This window comes from Lytechinus variegatus, chromosome 1, assembly GCF_018143015.1.
Source record: "Lytechinus variegatus isolate NC3 chromosome 1, Lvar_3.0, whole genome shotgun sequence".
NCBI lineage: Eukaryota > Metazoa > Echinodermata > Echinoidea > Temnopleuroida > Toxopneustidae > Lytechinus > Lytechinus variegatus.
In genome coordinates, this window is record NC_054740.1 from 30,170,454 (window position 1) to 30,187,705 (window position 17,252).

At 38.1% G+C, this 17,252-nt stretch overlaps 1 protein-coding gene across 1 annotated transcript; it reads left to right on the forward strand.

The window, feature by feature from the left end:
- The first annotated feature begins 1,823 nt into the window (after positions 1-1,823).
- LOC121410913 (xaa-Pro aminopeptidase 3-like) lies at positions 1,824-16,201 on the forward strand. The gene is made up of 5 exons (XM_041603300.1): positions 1,824-1,997; positions 8,348-9,317; positions 10,541-10,724; positions 13,618-13,738; positions 14,725-16,201. The coding sequence occupies exons 1-5, from the start codon at positions 1,904-1,906 to the stop codon at positions 14,889-14,891; spliced, it is 1,536 nt and encodes a 511-aa protein (XP_041459234.1). The 5' UTR covers positions 1,824-1,903; the 3' UTR covers positions 14,892-16,201.
- The last annotated feature ends 1,051 nt before the right edge of the window (positions 16,202-17,252 follow it).

Genomic DNA, 17,252 nt, shown 5'->3' on the forward strand with positions numbered 1-17,252 from the left:
TGCGCTTGCATCTATTTTTTTTTTTAAAGATAGATGTCTATTCTGTTCATGGTCACCAAAATACTTAGAATCTCAAATTTTGGGTTGGAATATCCAAAACTCTCAGCTCATGCTTTGAGCTCGCATTAATGTTAGTTAGATTCATTTCCTGTTCATGATTTAAAGTGCTGCAGAATCCCAAGTTTTCAGTCAGAATATCAAAAATTTTCAGCTCGCGCTTCACGCTCGCATTTATTTTTCGGATAGAAATCGATTCTGTTTATGGTCACAAATAGGGTTTGGAACCTCAAGTTTTTAGTTTAAATATCAAACATTTTCAGCCCGCGTTTCCATTAAATGTAAGTTAGATACCCTTCCTGCTCATGATTACCAATTACTTATAGTGTACAAGTTCTAAGGCATATTACAAATTTTCAGCTAGCGCATCGCGCTCTCATAAAATGTTTATTTAGCTACCCATCCTGTTCAGGGGGGGGGGGGGGAGGAGGCATCATTTTTCGAAAAGGACACAGGGGCACCGATATCAGGTCGGGCCCGTGGGGTGCAAAATCCTGGATACGCGCCTGCCTTACTAGATATTTTATGTTGTTTGTAAGAAAAAAATAGAAGTACTTTAAAATTTTGACTTTACTGGTGACCACCCCTAAACAAAAGCTTTTAACGGCTGACTGCATATGGGAAAAATGTTGGAGAAAATATTTTTCCGTCCTCCCCCTAAATTTTCATGCTTCTGCCGGCAACGAGTACCTATCATGTATACAGGTAAGTGACAATGCATAATAGTGGACGATGCGGGAGCGGACTTCAGCACCCCGGTTTAGCACACACAAGTCCACTCCCCTATTTTATTTTATTTATTTATTTGGTAATATTTCAGTGATTGTTTTACTTAATTGAATTAAGTTGTCGTATAATTTACTTGAGTAAAATGGATGAAAAAAAGTAATCTTTTACTTAAAACTGCCAAACTTATAGGCCTACTTAAAAAAATTAAAGCAATAAAGTTCTTGCCTCAAAGTTTAGTTTAGTTTACTCCAACATGTTGCAGGACTAAGCCTTTTCATCGATCAAGTAGAATGTATGTTGCTGCTCTAGCTCCTTCAGACAAAATTAGATGCGCTAAAGTTGGCAGGGGTATCGTAGCCAGCAAAAAAAATCCATAAAAACACACGAGTAATTTCAAATACCGGTAATATTTTTACAGTGTATCACAACAGGTCATTTTTATTGTATTAAATAAATAAACTTCGAAAATGTTCAAGCCCTGCCCAGAAGCCCTCCCCCCCCAAAAAAAAAAACGAAAAAAAAGAAGAACTGCGCATGATAGAGGTATATTGACAGAAGCGGATCTAGAGGGGGGGTTGGGGTGGGGTTGCAACCCCCCCAAAAAAATCTGGGGACCATTTTTTTAAATCTCATCTTTTTTTTAAACTTGTAATTTATTTTATTCTATTTCTATGTATTCATTTCATTTATTACTATTATTATTATTATTATTATTATTATTACCTCTTTACCAAAAATAGTGGTGTTTTAGATGCAAGAAAACGCCATTTTCACACACAGATTTTCAAAAATTTCCCTTCTGTGGGAGGGGGACACCCCCCTACCACACCTCCCCCCTCGCTCGCTCCGCTCACTTGGACTCGGTCGCTACGCTCCCTCGCATACCACCCCAACCCCCCCCCCCCTTTATAAAAAGCTGGATCCGCCCCTGATTGATTTCCATATTCACGGCCCCGGCCCCCGGCACTGCCACCTCCAAGTACAAGTACCAACTTGACGGATCGGTGATCACGATCGCTCGGATCTCATCACGTTTTATTTTGATTGCATAACACGAATCTATCGGGCCGACCTGACTAGGCCTACACGAAATTGGAAACTTGGCAAAGCAAAACCAATGAATTTTGCAAAAATGTTATCACCTTTAAAGCATCCCGGAAGGCTATGGACTTGTTTACATTATCTACGGATTCGACATTTCGGAATTTCAGGTATGCCTTTCGGTCTACTGGAGCTGGATTTGATCCAGACTAACGTCAGCAGAGAGCATGCAGACGTCGCTTTGGTCCCATACAATGATAACGGCGTCGGTATTACTAGTATTCTATAATCATTACTCGCTATTGAATCAATGAGTGGTGGCCTGTCCTTGTTGTGTCTACAACTACAAGTTTACAACCCTGTTACCTATTCCACTTAAGAAATGAGGCCAAAATCGTTATTATGCCTAGCCATTGGCATTGACATTGTTAAAATCGGCCAGACAAAGTGAATATTTAGTAAATTCCTTAAATGTTAATATTAATTTATTTTGATATTTAATTGTGTAATTCAACATTTTTGGCAGGTTTATTTTTTGTGGCTTGCATTTGTTTTTTCCTTTTTGGAATGACAGTGTTGTTACTGTTATTAGTTAGAAGCATTAGCCCTGCTCAGGAATGTTCCTTATAATGATTGTAATTTTTTTAAGGCAGTGTATACAGCCACACGCGTGTGTCTTTACCATCCAGCCACTCCTAGTACCAATGAGGTCCAAACATTAACATGTATGGACCTCATAGGCGACATTACCCAAAAATATGGGTTAGGCAATGCTGTTCTGATTTCCAACCCAAGACTTTGGTAAATGTACGCCTTAATACAAATTGGAGTTACGTGATATGACTTTCATTTGTTGGGGAAACATTAAAAGTATTAATTAAGTAGTTCAAATTAAAATATATTATCATTAAACTTACATTTCAGGCCCTTTTTGTTGATTTTCGGTTAGCGTTCCACACAGCTGCGACGAGTGATCAACTCCGAAGTGATACGCGAACTGGTCAGCTGATCGATCAGGTGATCGGTAGATTATCTTTTTGTCAGACGTTCATAATTTATGTAAAGCGTATCAATCTTCAGTATCTTGATTCCAAAGTATCAGTATTGCAGATAAATGTCATTATTGATTGGAATCAGTGGCGGATCGGGGGGGGGGGGTGGGGGTGGGGGTGAGCATTTCTGCCCGATCCCCCTATTGAGATTTGTAGTAAATATTTTGGAATTAAATACGTTGTTCATACTAGTTATGCGACCCCTCCCTTATGATGATCACAGCATTATTTGTAATGGGGATATTTCGTTAATAATTATTCTTGTCTCTTCTTTCTCCTTTTTAGCCTTTTTTTGCTTGTTAAAACCTTTTTTCCTTTTTTTTTTTGGGGGGGGGGGGCTCGCCAAATTTTACGTGGGTCAAAATTACCTTCATTTTTTTAGTGACAATCTTTTTTTCATTTGTCCAGTTCTACGCGAGACAAAATTACCTTCGATCATTATTATAGTTAAAAACTTTTTTTATTTTTTATTTATTTATTTATTTTTTTTTGGGGGGGGGGAGGTTGCCAAATATCACGCGAACGTTTGTCAGCTTTTACTGTTTTATTCGACTTATAATCAAATATTAAATGGGGCTTACCACAGTTTTTTTTTAAGTCAATTCATAAGAATATTCCTCCTCGGGATTTGAGCTTTCTTTCATGAAATATCAATTTTTTTCATGATTACCAAAAATACTTAAAATTTTTTATCGGTGTATGCCTATAAAGCTTTAGCTCATGCGTTGCGCCTGCCATATTTTAATGCTGATCAACTTTATGCTTTTAATGAATTCCTAAAAACAATAAATTCTCAGATCATCAATTTTGTCGCAATCGAATAATTCGATTGCGTCTCTCTATCAGTTTTGAATATTCATAAAAAATATCAGCTCGTGCTTTTTGCTCATAATATTTTGATTAGTAAATTCTTCTCTTATATAATCGAGTCGGATAGATAGATAGATAACTAGAGAGAGAGAGTTGGGGGGGGGTCCCTCAGCTACTTGTCCTTGCTTATTTGTTATTATTTGTTATTATGCTCATGTTGTGAGAGCTTTGTGTTTTCACATTTTTTTCTTTTTCAACCTTTTTATTGTCTCGGAGCTTCCCTCTATTTCTTTACACTATATTATAATGTAGTCCTGTTTCAATCATTGGCGGCGGAAGCCCCAAATTTTAGGAGGGGACAACCTAAAAAATTTTGACAAGCAAAAAAAAAGGCTCTCAACCCAAACATTTTAGGGGGGACGTAGGAAAATAAATTGACAAGCAAAAAAAAAAGGTCAACAACAAATTTAGGGGGGAACGTCCCCGCTTCCGCCGCCTATGGTTTCAATTCTTTTTTTGTTCTCATTTCAATGAAAACATCATTATTAAACTGACGTACATGTAGTAGACTTTATTACGAAATTTTGACATTGTTTTGTTTCATTTGTTTGGCTTTCTTTTTTCTTCTCCTCATCTTCTTTTTCTTCTTACTTTTTCCCTTTCCTTATTTTCTCTTCAGTATTTCATTCAGGTATCCGCCAATTTATACAACACCAAGCATATAGAGGCGGATAATCAGTGAGGGAGCATGACGGTGTGCCGCTCTAAAAAAAGGAGGAATATTGGAAGAAAAAAAAAGAAGAAGGGATGGGGAAAAAATAAAGAAAAAAAAAGATGATGATGGCAATGACGATGATGAAAATTATCTTGGTGATGATGATGGTTGTGGTGACGGTTGTGGTGATGATGATGGTGATGCTAATGATAGTGGTGATGATGATGATGACGAGATGTAATTTTGTTATTTTGTCTTTGAAAAAATTAAGTAGTGCAAAGTTGAATTCATTTAAAGTTTATTATGAAAATAGCAGAAAAAAAAATTGTATGCGTTCGAGGAAAATCCATCCCCCACCAATCTTTTTCAAAGGTAAGATTTTTTTTTGCCCGGGGGGGGGCCACTTCCATTCACGAGTGGATACCATGCGCGACCATGGGGTCTCGAAAAGCAGTAAACACGTAATTTCCATATTCTGAAAATGCACCCCTTAACAAGTATTGGCGTGTGAAACCCTACCCTTAACAAGTATTGGAAACAAAACGATACTCTTGGCAAATATTCCCTGAAATGAACCCCTAAACAAGTACAGGAATGTTTTATTGTTACGGGTCCTTCGGTCGTCGGCTTTACCTTATTTGGTTTAGTACGACCCCACCTTCTACACCTCGCGCAAATCGGACTCTAAACACGAAGTGTTGGAGCAAAAAGGACATCCTTTATAAAACATTTTGATTTTGTTTTATCATCCCCGCAAATTAGACCCTAAGGCGACGGTTTTCCTAGCGAATTAATAGATACCCTTTTTTCGTTATTTTTGTGTTTTTGACACCCTTATCACGTTACGTAGGTAACGTGCCCTATCGTGAAAAGGACATCCTTTTTACGTTTTTTTTTGGTCGCGCATGGTATCCACTCGTCAATGTAAGTGCCCCCCCCCCCGGCCCCCCGGGTTTTTTTGTGACGGCGTAGGCCTTTGCAAGCAGCTATTATTATGGTAAAAAAGTAAATGAAATGTCAAGAAATACATGATAATGATTTTTATGGTACATTTTAGTAGGCCTATATCAATTCATACTTGTTATCAAAAAGAAAAAAGTGGGTCGTTACGGACCATTAAAAATGGGAAATTTGGGCATTTTATATTTAGGATAGAGCAACTGCTCGTTATAGACGTCACAATAAATCAAGCATTCTAAATTCTATCAACTCCATTTTTTGTCAAATAACACCTTCATCGATATTTTGAAATGATTTTTCTCATATTTTCATCATCTTTTTATCAGGGTGAAATTCCCCTTTAATTTACAAAACAGATTCGCAAACAATATCAAGAGTAGTGGGAGGCAAGGGTGGAAATCTAAGGTAGGGGACCAGGGGCTGGAAAACAGGCAAAAAAAAACAAAAACAAACTAACAAAAAAAAAACAAAAAGGAAGGTTTATCACCCCCAAAAGAAGGTCGTCTCGTCCAAAATACATGTTTTACTTCGATTTAAATGATGTAGGCCTATTTCTTTCCATCATATATAAAAGAACAAAAATAGTAGGGGGACATTTGATAATGTGCCCCTACTATTTTGGGTTAGGGGGAAGTGTCCCCCTGGGATTTGCGCCCATGTGGGTGGGGGGTGCTGCACCTCCTTTCGGAATCATTATGGAACAGTGTGAATAGTCGCTGTGATTTCGATCTCATACCTATAAAAAAAAATAGAACAAAAGAACGCCTTGACCACAGGCCAAAATGCCTAACAATTTTTCCGCGGCATTAACAACTCTCGTAAGGGGCGCTCCATTTATAAATAGAGTTGCATGTGTAGCTGTCTATGGCAACAGAATCCATCGCAGAATTGAAGCCAGAAGCGTGGGAATTTGGCAGAAAATTCAAGAAAAGAACCGGTGAGTACCGATTTAAGAGTAATTATATATTCATTAACATTTATTGAATCATAAGAATAAAGATTTTTTACGGAAAGAAAGCTTAGTTCTAAGCTAGGGCTGCCCAAATGCGCGTGAGTGGAGTCTCAGTTTCTTAACACGGGTAAGTATTGCGGTGTCGCCTAGAGTGCATCCAGCCACACGCGTGTGGTTATATCCAGAACACCCATCTGTGGATACCGCCACACGCCGCCAGTAATAACAGTAAAACACGTACTGGTATGTAGGTCTGACCGTCTATATCACGATCAAAATAACCTCATTTCTTCAATAAATTCTTACATTCTAAACCCATTTAATATCCTTAGATCGTTTCAATTTCATTCTCACCGTCTTCTCTCCTTGCTTTTCTTGTCTTGTTACAAACGGTCGTCTGTTTAACAGCAAATTCTCTTTTTCTACTTGTGGCGATTCTGGCTTCCTTCGCGGCGGCGGCAGACCCATACAGCGTCTACTACTGCGCTGCGCTAACGCTGTATGGGTCTGCCGCCGCCGCGAAGGAAGCTTAATCGGTACTCACCGGTTCTTTTGTTGCATTTCCAGACCACTTCTCACAATTCTTGGAAAATATTAGCGGTAAATTTTTTTTTAAATAGACAGCTGTTCATCCATCTTTATTTATAAATGGAGCGCCCTCTACGATAGTTGTTAATGCCGCGGAGAAATCGTTAGGCATTTTGGCTTGTGTTCAAGGCGTTCTTTCTGTTCTATTTTTTATATTGGAGATTGTGCATTTGTTGAATAGCGCCGTCTACGTCAGGTATGAGATCGAGCGTATGAGTGTATTACACTTCCAAAATAATTATGATTCCGACCTAGAATCACGGCCGTCACTAAAATGAAGGGAGGTACAAGTAATCCCCCCAGTAGCGGACCGTGACTATATTTTAACAATGCACAAAATCCTTACTCACTGCATGTGCAGTAACCTAGTAACCTAACTAGAACCTGCTGCCTTGCCATTTTCATCATGTACGTACTGAGCCTAATTTTTATAATGTATACGGTAATATACATTTTTAAAAAAAAAATTGAGAAAATATAAGAACTGGCAAAAGATGTGGTAGATCCTCTCTTATGACAGACCCTTGATCTCCACTTTATATGTATTGTACGGGTACATAGCTCTATGATATGAGAGGAGCCCATGTTGATACATGTATATCATTCCAAGAAACAAAGAACTGCAGATAGACCCCAATGTATTTCCTCTATTACTGCAATCTTTTTCTCTTTTTTTGGGGGGGGGGTCCTACCATTGTATATATTTTATATCTGTCCTGTGTTACATAGTCAATCTCAAGACATCATTAAGAAATCATCATGTCATGAGTTTTCCAACAAAACTATTGACAATATGTTTAGAATTGAAGGATATCATACAAACTGAATAGTGAGATTTGCGCTTACACCATGTAAGTTAGTCCTGAAAAGGATTGTTGATGTATCTTATAGTAGCCCTTAAAAGAAATGTTCTTGATGTTTTGATCAGAAATGCTCTGCTCCTTGTCAGGAGTGATGAAGAACAAAGCATATCTGCTTGAAATTTGGAGAACAGATCTTTTAAGAGGTATTATAAGAAAGATAAGCCAACCGTCCTTTTTCAGGACTAAGTTACCTGGTGTAACCACAAATCTCATCATCCAGTCTTACCAGTTACCACCATGCAAACCTTCAAAGTTCATAATACAAACTTACTAGCACACGTTGGATGATTTTTCTTGCCATGTCTGAACAATGAAATATTGTCAAACTTTGTCACAAGGATGTACACATGGAAAGTAGAAACCATATTTTTCTAATTTTATGAATCCCAGCAGTGGCATAGTATGGAATTTTTCTCCTATGCAACCCCGTACTTGTATCATCCAGGGTTCTTGCTATAATTGTCCAAAAGCAGGCCTTAATTGAGCCTGGTTGAGAGAAAGGCCAAGTGACAATTAATTTTTTTTTCCTCTCTCAGTCCTAGTACATGCTAAACAATACATTTTCTGTTTGTATATTCAGCTTCTGCAAGGACAAAAGCTTCAAGGGACAGAAGTATTCCTCAGAGGTATATTGGACAACCTACCTCCTACACCCACAGGCACCTGTTGAGAGATGAGGAGATCACTCCAGGTATAACCTCACAGGAGTTCAGGAGACGGAGACAGTATCTTATGTCGGCCATCAAGAAATCAATGTATGGTGATTGCCCCAACCATGTTGCTGTTATCTTAGCAACAGACACCAAGTACATGACTGACGAGATTCCCTATCCATTCCGCCAGAATACAGACTTCTTGTATCTTTGTGGTTTCCAGGAACCTTCAAGTGCCTTGGTCCTGGAGAGCACTCCAGGGAGTTCTCTTCCAGATCATAAGGCAACTCTCTTTGTACCCCAGCGAGATGCTGATAGAGAACTATGGGATGGCCCAAGAGCAGGGGTTGATGGAGCAATTAGTTTCATTGGAGTTGACAACGCCAATGTGATCAGTGACTTGAGCGAGTACTTAGATCAGTATGCCTCCAGGGACAAGCTTGTTGTTTGGTATGATGTCTTCAGGAATGTCAACAGTCAGTTGCACAAGGAGGTTGTTGGTAATCTAGTGACTCCTTGCAGGAACAAAGGCCACACTGTGAACATTCTTCAGCAGCTTATGCACTCTATCCGTGTCATCAAGTCTCCTGCAGAGATCAAACTGATGCGCGAGTCTTGCAGCATTGCTTCTCATGCCTTAATTGATGTGATGCGCTTCACAAAACCAAACATCGACGAAGCCCATCTGTATGCAAAAATGGACTTTGAGGTAAGACTGAATGGAGCAGAGTTCCTAGCTTATCCCCCTGTTGTTGCAGGAGGGAACCGGGCTAATACATTGCATTATGTGAAGAACAATCAGATTGTTGAAGATGGAGACATGGTGTTGATGGATGCTGGCTGCGAGTACCATGGTTACGCCAGTGATATCACAAGAACATGGCCAGTCAATGGAAGGTATGATTCCATCATGATTTATCTCAGCATTCTTGTTTTACAAAGATTTATAACATTTTCCACCACAATCACACTACTTCACTTCATTACATTCCCCACTCTATTGAGAGCAACCGTAATTAACATCTTAGCAGAGTAAAGGCATGGTCACACCGCCCAAGCGTTGTTGGAGCGGTTGTGGAGCGGAGAGAAAAAAATCATCACCGCTCACTACGGTTCACCATTTTCGATTTCGATTGGTTTTTTTGTTTTCGATTTTTTCCCCAATTTTGTGAGCGAAATTTGGCCCTCTTTCACGACCGCTCCAACAACGGTCGATAGGTGTAACCATGCCTTAAGTTTGATATTTGTACTTGTGCTTGCATAGCACAGGTCTAACACTTTCCTTTTGTGCTCTACTACTATAGTGCATATCATAAAAAAGTTTACACTTTGAAAAAACCTTGGGAATTAAAAAATATACAACATATAGGTAATATTTTCACATATAATCTTGGGTTTGTGTCTCATCTATCCAATGAAAGTAAAAGTTTTGACAGAATGTTATGCTTGAGTGAGCATTTTTCATTTTTGTAAAGCTCGCAGAAATCTGTTTGCGCAGAAATGCTCATTTTCATGCTGTGTCAAGGGGAAAGTACGAAATCAAACTTACACTGCGAAACATTTCTCATACATTTCCCTTGCACTTCTGGTCAATTGAAATAAGACTGATAATTTCAAGCATTTTGTTACAAACTTTGCCACCCAAACTGAAATTTCAACACTTAGCAAGCACAACCTTTACCCTTTTCGTGCAACCTGGAATTATCTTGAATTTAGATTAAATATAGCATCGGGGCAACTCTGTAACATTGGTGTGGTGGGGGGGGTTGTATACTTGCCAAATGGATACTGCACTCGGTTGTGCGGTCCTCAGTGCGGTATATCTATTGGCTCTTCTTGCATATCATTCATTATTTGGCCCTGCATGCATGCGCTTATGTGCATTATTTGTATAATGTCCTTTGTAAACAAAGAAAAGCACATTTAATTTATCCTACACATCATATCTAAAACATTTTTTGAACAAACATGCATTTTAGAAGTTGGCATTGCTAGCTTTCCATAGTTGTGATTGATTGAATCAAACAATCATAACTCTTTGTAAGACAGGACTGTGGTGTAGTTCACAATGTCTTTGATTCAAGATAAACATGATTAGCCATCCCCTATTGATCCCTCAGGTACTCTGATGCCCAAGCTAGTGTTTACCAGTCAGTTCTAGATGTTCAACAGGAGTGCTTGGACATGTGTGAGGTGGGAACTACACTAGACCAGATCTATCATCGTATGCTGGATGGACTAGGCCAGAAACTTCAGGATCTGGGCATTGTGCCAAGATCAATGAATAATGCAGAGCTTATAAGGGTGAGTTGATTCCCCAGTACAAGCAGTGTAGCATAGTGTGAGAAAATATTATATTTCTCTCCCACCAAATATTTAACAAACAATAAATTAAAGATCATCTGTCCAAAACTGTTCAACTTTTCTCTCAAAGTGCCCCTTTGGCCCACCCCTTGGATCCCCCTCCCCCACGTTGTTGAGAATTATTGTTAAAAACGGAACTAATATCTTCAATTTATCAGACGATCCTAACCCCTCATAATATCTGCCCCTTCTGCATGTATCTAGGAAAGGTCACAATGATCATTTTGTTGAAAATGGTTTGTGCTCATGAAAATGTTCAGGTTATGCAATTTGTTCATTTGCCGGACCAGTGAGTTTTCCATTGCATTTGGTGAACATGTTCACTGTTATCTTAGTGATATATTTCCAAACTTAGGGCCCAACCATTAGCAAGTAATGTTGAATGTTTTCACAAAAAATTGTAATTATTATCACATTTACAATATACAAATAATGAATGTTTATGAGTGCAATGAATCATTACTTCATCTTTCACCAAATGAAGTATTCTGTCCATTGCACAAATGAAAAAAAAATCATTATGTGGTTTATGTGACACCTATAAAATGATTTTTTTATCTGAAATTCATGAATTTCAATGCAAAACATGCTCATGCAGTGCGAGTTCGGTCTGTTGATTGTTACGTCATTGCAACATGCGCACTGCTGGTGCATGAGCTGCAGTGTCGGTGCTCGAGTGCAATGGACAAAATCGTATGGATCCAAAATTGCACGGTTGATGACATCATTGCAAAATGGGCTGAATGAACGATAACAAACAACCAATCAAATCACAAGGATCTATCTAAGTGTCATATAACAAGTAATTATGAGGGTTTAAAGAAAGCAGAGGCCACTATTTGTGAAAAAGCTAATGGGGCATTGTAAGAAAGTAACTTTTATATAATGCTGTAACCGATTTTTATTCCAATTCCCGATCCGATCCGATTTTCCCTTTTTTTCTACATTTTTCCGAACTCCGATTTTTGACCAGTGGGGAAAAAATCGGATCGGAAAAACCAAAACATATAACAAGACAAAAAAACATGTGGCAACATGTTTGCCGTCAAAATGCGCTGGTGAATTGTTTTGATCTCAGACAAAAGCGGTGGAAGGAAAAGAAGATAAAGGGGAAGAAAATTATGATTTGTTTTTATCTCTGATATTAGCGGAAAGGCAGGTGGAGAAGATTATGATTTGTTTTGATCTCCGACATAATCGGGGAAGAACAAAACGACGATGATGATTATAATTGGTGGTAATTTGTTTTGATCTCCGTTTAAAATGGAGGAAGAAAAACAACGAAAAGACGATATGTTTTGATCTTAAGCGGAGGCAAGTAGTTGAACACGCTGACATGCGCGGTAATATTTACGACTATCTGACTATACGTCCTCTAAGAGTTTACGATTACCTCCGCTATCACTACGATGTTGTAGAGAAGGTGAATATCATGGTTAACCCCTCTGGATAATAATGCGTCTTTTTCGGGAGGTCATGCGACCTTTAAGAGTTTACAATTACCTCCGCCATCACTACGATGTTGTAGAGAAGGTGAAAATCATCTCTAACAACTTTGGATAATAGTGCGTCTTTTTCGGGAGGTCATGCGACCTTTAAGAGTTAACGATTACCTCCGCCATCACTACGATGTTGTAGAGAAGGTGAATATCATGGTAAACCACTCTGGATAAAAATGCGTCTTTTTCGGGAGGTCATGCGACCTTTAAGAGTTTACGATTACCTCCGCCATCACTACGATGTTGTAGAGAAGGTGAATATCATGGTAAACAACTCTGGATAATAATGCGTCTTTTTCGGGAGGTCATGCGACCTTTAAAATTTACGATTACCTCCGCCATCACTACGATGTTGTAGAGAAGGTGAATATCATGGTTAACCACTCTGGATAATAATGCGTCTTTTTCGGGAGGTCATGCGACCTTTAAGAGTTTACGATTACCTCCGCCATCACTACGATGTTGTAGAGAAGGTGAATATCATGGTAAACAACTTTGGATAGTAGTGCGTCCTTTTCGGTAAGTAATGCGACCTCTAAAAGTTCACGACGGACGCCGCCATCACCACGATGTTGTAGAGAAGGTGAATATCATGGTAAACAACTTTGGATAATAATGCGTCTTTTTCGGGAGGTCATGCGACCTCTAAGAGTTTACGATTACCTCCGCCATCACTACGATATTGTAGAGAAGGTGAATATCATCGTAAACAACTTTGGATAATAGTGCGTCTTTTTCGGTAAGTAATGCGGCCTCTAAAAGTTCACGACGGACTCCGCCATCACCAAGATGTTGTAGAGAAGAGGCCTATATCGTTCAGCGGTAGTGTCCTGCGCTGGAACGTCATTATCTTATTTTCCTTCCTCCGATTATGTCGGTCGGAGATCAAAACAACTCATCATCTTCTCCCTCCGCTTTTGTCGGAGATCAAAACAAATTCAGCCATCAGTGTAGCGTACCGCATTTGTCCACGCGCCGGCCACATACAAATTTTAATGTATTTTTTTGTTTTTGAATCCGATCCGATATCCGAACCGATTCCGAGTTTAGGAGCAAAACTTCCGAACCGAACTCCGATCCCGTAATTGCTCTAACTTACAACATTACTTTTATATCTAAGTCAGGTATACGTCCCAAAATCAAGAATAATTTCTTATGATTTAAGGCAAATTTGTAGGTGTTCAGTTTGCTTGTTGAATTTCTTGCAATTCCTTATTACGCTTGATTTGGGACTTACATGTACACATGCAATTGAAGTTGAGTTTCTTGCAAGGCCCGGTAAAAATATCATCTTCAACTGTGTTAATACTTAATTTTGTTTATTTTGATTGTAGGCAGCCAAGAAATACTGTCCTCATCATGTTGGGCACTACTTAGGAATGGACACGCATGACACCCCTCGGGTATCCCGTAGCAACCAGCTGCAGGCAGGGATGGTCATCACGATTGAACCAGGTAAATAGCATAAATCTTGTCGGAAACATTTGTTACAACTATTAGTTGATATTCTGGTTGTAATGCTGAAGTTAATCCATGGTTCACTCCAAACTTTAATTGACCACCTGTTGACTTTCTTTCGTAATAAAGATAATTCAGATCGTAGATTAAATAAGTATCGGAATTAAAATTTCCAAAATGAAATAAATGTATTTAAAATCTTCGCTAACTTTGTTTGTCATAGATATTGAATGATATGAAAATTAAGCTGTAGAAGTGGGAAATAACATTCTTGTTTGCTTAGATTTTACCACCCAAAATATTTATATATAACTTCATCATTCCCCCCCCCAAAAAAAAAAAGAGAGAAGATTTTTGTAGAATGAGAGGCGTACCATAAGTTTTCCGAGTTTATAATATATGTTGGAAAATCTGAAAATACAGACAAAATGGAAGTAATTAACTATCTAAAAAGTGAAATGTAACATTGAAATTGTTAGAAAACCATCCTGCATTTATATTTCTTTATGAATGATGTTTTGCTTGTACAATATCAGTAACATAAGCTCACTCTTAGATAACACAATGGATTTATGGGTGAGCTAGTTCTACTGCAAGTGAATTTAAAGAAAGGTTGGACTAAGAAGAAGATAATTCGGAATTGATAAAAGAAAAGTATTTTGAGATGGATGTTGAGGAGGGAGGATGATGATCCTGTGGAAAGAGCATGGGATGTGGAAGTAGCTGATACATGTAGCATAGGAAAGGGAAGACCAAAGATTACATGAAAAGATATGGTAAAGAAGGAAAGCAGTTAGGTTGGACTAAAGGAGGAGGATGCTTAAGATAGAAAGAATGGGAAAGAGGGAGTGTCATCATGGTGAAATATTCAGTTATCCTTGGTAAGAGGAAATAATGTTGACTGATAAAAATGATGGTCAGTGAATATTATTATCACTTCATCTCTGCTCTCTCTCTCTCTCTCTTTGTTACATGACTGTAAGGACTCTACCTTCCTGCAAACGACAATGACATACCTCAAGAGCTGAGAGGGATTGGTATCAGGATTGAAGATGATGTCTTGATCAGAGAGGGCGGTGCGGAGGTCCTTACTGCTGAATGCCCAAAGGAAATGTCCCAAATAGAAAGTATTATGGGTGGGAATTCATGACATAATAGATCATGAATTGAATTAATGAGCAATTATGAAACAGTACTACGTGAACAGTAGTTGACTTTCAATTTTCAAAATGTATACATATTGTTCTCCAATTATTCATTATTTCCAGTAGAGAAAGAGCCATATTGAATAGGAGACAAATCAACTGCCTCCATATACATAATTTGATGGTATTTTCTTTCTCCTGGAAATAAAATGAATTTGAAAACATGTAAATATAAAGCTTTTTTTTTTAGGTTGCTTTCAGTTTGCCTTTTTAACATGCAAAATGAAATTGGATTCAAAGTGTGCTTATTCATTGATAATGGTCTTACCAAATTTCTCAGGAAAAGAGCAATAATAACCTTGAATAAAAATTATGAGGGAATTTAGATAAGAGCACAATCAAGGATTTGTCTTTGATAGTTAAGATGTCAATTTGTTTTCTTTTTTTCGAAGAAAGAAAAAACTCTATTGAATAGTATTCTTTATTTTATCTTCCACCTAGAATCATTTTGGATAAATTAATCAATGATACATAATGATTTACCCATCGATCAAAGTCTATGCACAAAATACATTTTCACCATGGATAATGATAATCATAATTGCTTGTGAATGTGATATTAAAACAATGTTTCTATATTGAAGGATATTTCTGGAATTCAAAGAAATTTAGATCTTGCAAGTTAAATCAGCTTCCAGGAATGTCAGGGAAATCCAGAAATTAGAATGTACAGATTTTTTTTGTATGTGACAATTTTAGTATTAATGAGGTATATAAAAATACTTGGCTCTTTTTGTAGTTCATATTTTTGGAATTTTATGCATTATGCTTATTGCTTGCATTATTGATTTTGTCCCTAGATTTCTAATCACTGTGTCTTCTTCAGGCTTGCTGTGTATTTGTCCACAGTTTGTTTATATGAAAATAAATTTGCATATTACCCTGGGAAAGTCTGGATTCATTTTGAGATTTTCTTTTTGAGCCGTGGAAATACTATCAATTTCATAGATATGTCCAAACTCACATCAAAATGGATATATTTCAGCTATTATTAGATTTGTAGTAGTTTCTTCCTAGATAGTTAACAGATTTTACTGCAATTTGTGGAGAGCTGTGGCCCAGTGGGTCAGTATACAAGGAGCACTTATGCATGAGAGTGATGGTACAAGATTTCGCACGAGATGAAATAAAGATGCTCTGCTCAACAAGGCATATACCCGAGTTGGATAGAGTGTCCCTTTCACTGAATGTGAAATATTGCGCCATTGCACGAATAAGAATATTATCTATTTGTGTTGTACAACGCATCAGAAGTGAGCTAAAATATGAATAATCGATTTTTCCTTAGGATTATAAAGGAAAGGTGATTGAGAGCAAAAGCTCTCAAATGCGCATCTGCTCTGCAACAGCAATGCGTACTTTGTTAGTAAACCCTATGTGTATTGCACTTGCATTTACTAACAAATCACAATGAATTGAATCGTACTATATCAGACCATGCAACGGTACATTTTGGCCAGTACGTGTGCAGCGGTACGATTGTTTCACATTCAGCCTCCCACATGCTTGCGAACAAGCTAAGTAGGTGTTGTACAATAAGAATCAATTTTGTGATAAGTTTTTGCACTGGAAAAGCTTTGACAGACTAAGGCCAGGGTAATGATAGCCAAGGTCTCTTAGAAGTGCATAGAGACGGTATTTGATGTGATATGTGCTATTCAAGAATTTAATATTATTGTGCAGTATTTCACTCTGCCCCATATAAGGAAGATGTATAATACAGTCTATTGGTTCACACGATCAAGATGGGTCAAATAATTACGTTTCTATTGATTTTAATAGTATAGAGCACCAGTCAGCTATAATCTAATCCCACCATGGCCTAGCATCCTTTGGCAAGGCACCAGTCCACACTTTGCCACTCTTCACCCAGGTACTAATTGGTTACCGGGGAGGATGTGAAAGCCTATGTAGTATACCAAGCAATTGAATTGGTAAACTTTTGTTAAATGCTTCCCAGGGAGCAGAGAATGTGCATACATTATATGCGGGCAAGCCTGGGTCTGACGACTAGGTTTATACAAGTATCTGTAAAGCACGTTGGCCCGAATTCACAAAGGTGGTTTTGAAAACCTGCGGTTGAGTCCATAGTTTATGCAGATTTCCATTATAAATTACACTTAATTTAGCGCGTATCTGGCACGTGTATGAAAAATGTCCATTTCTGATGCACGCTTTTGTCACAGTGTGCGAAATTGACGCCTGTTTCTATGGTTAGATACGCTATTTTATTCACGAGTCCACCGTTTGAAGAGCGGACTCATGAATAAAATAGCATGGATAACCACCGCAACAGGCGTCAATTT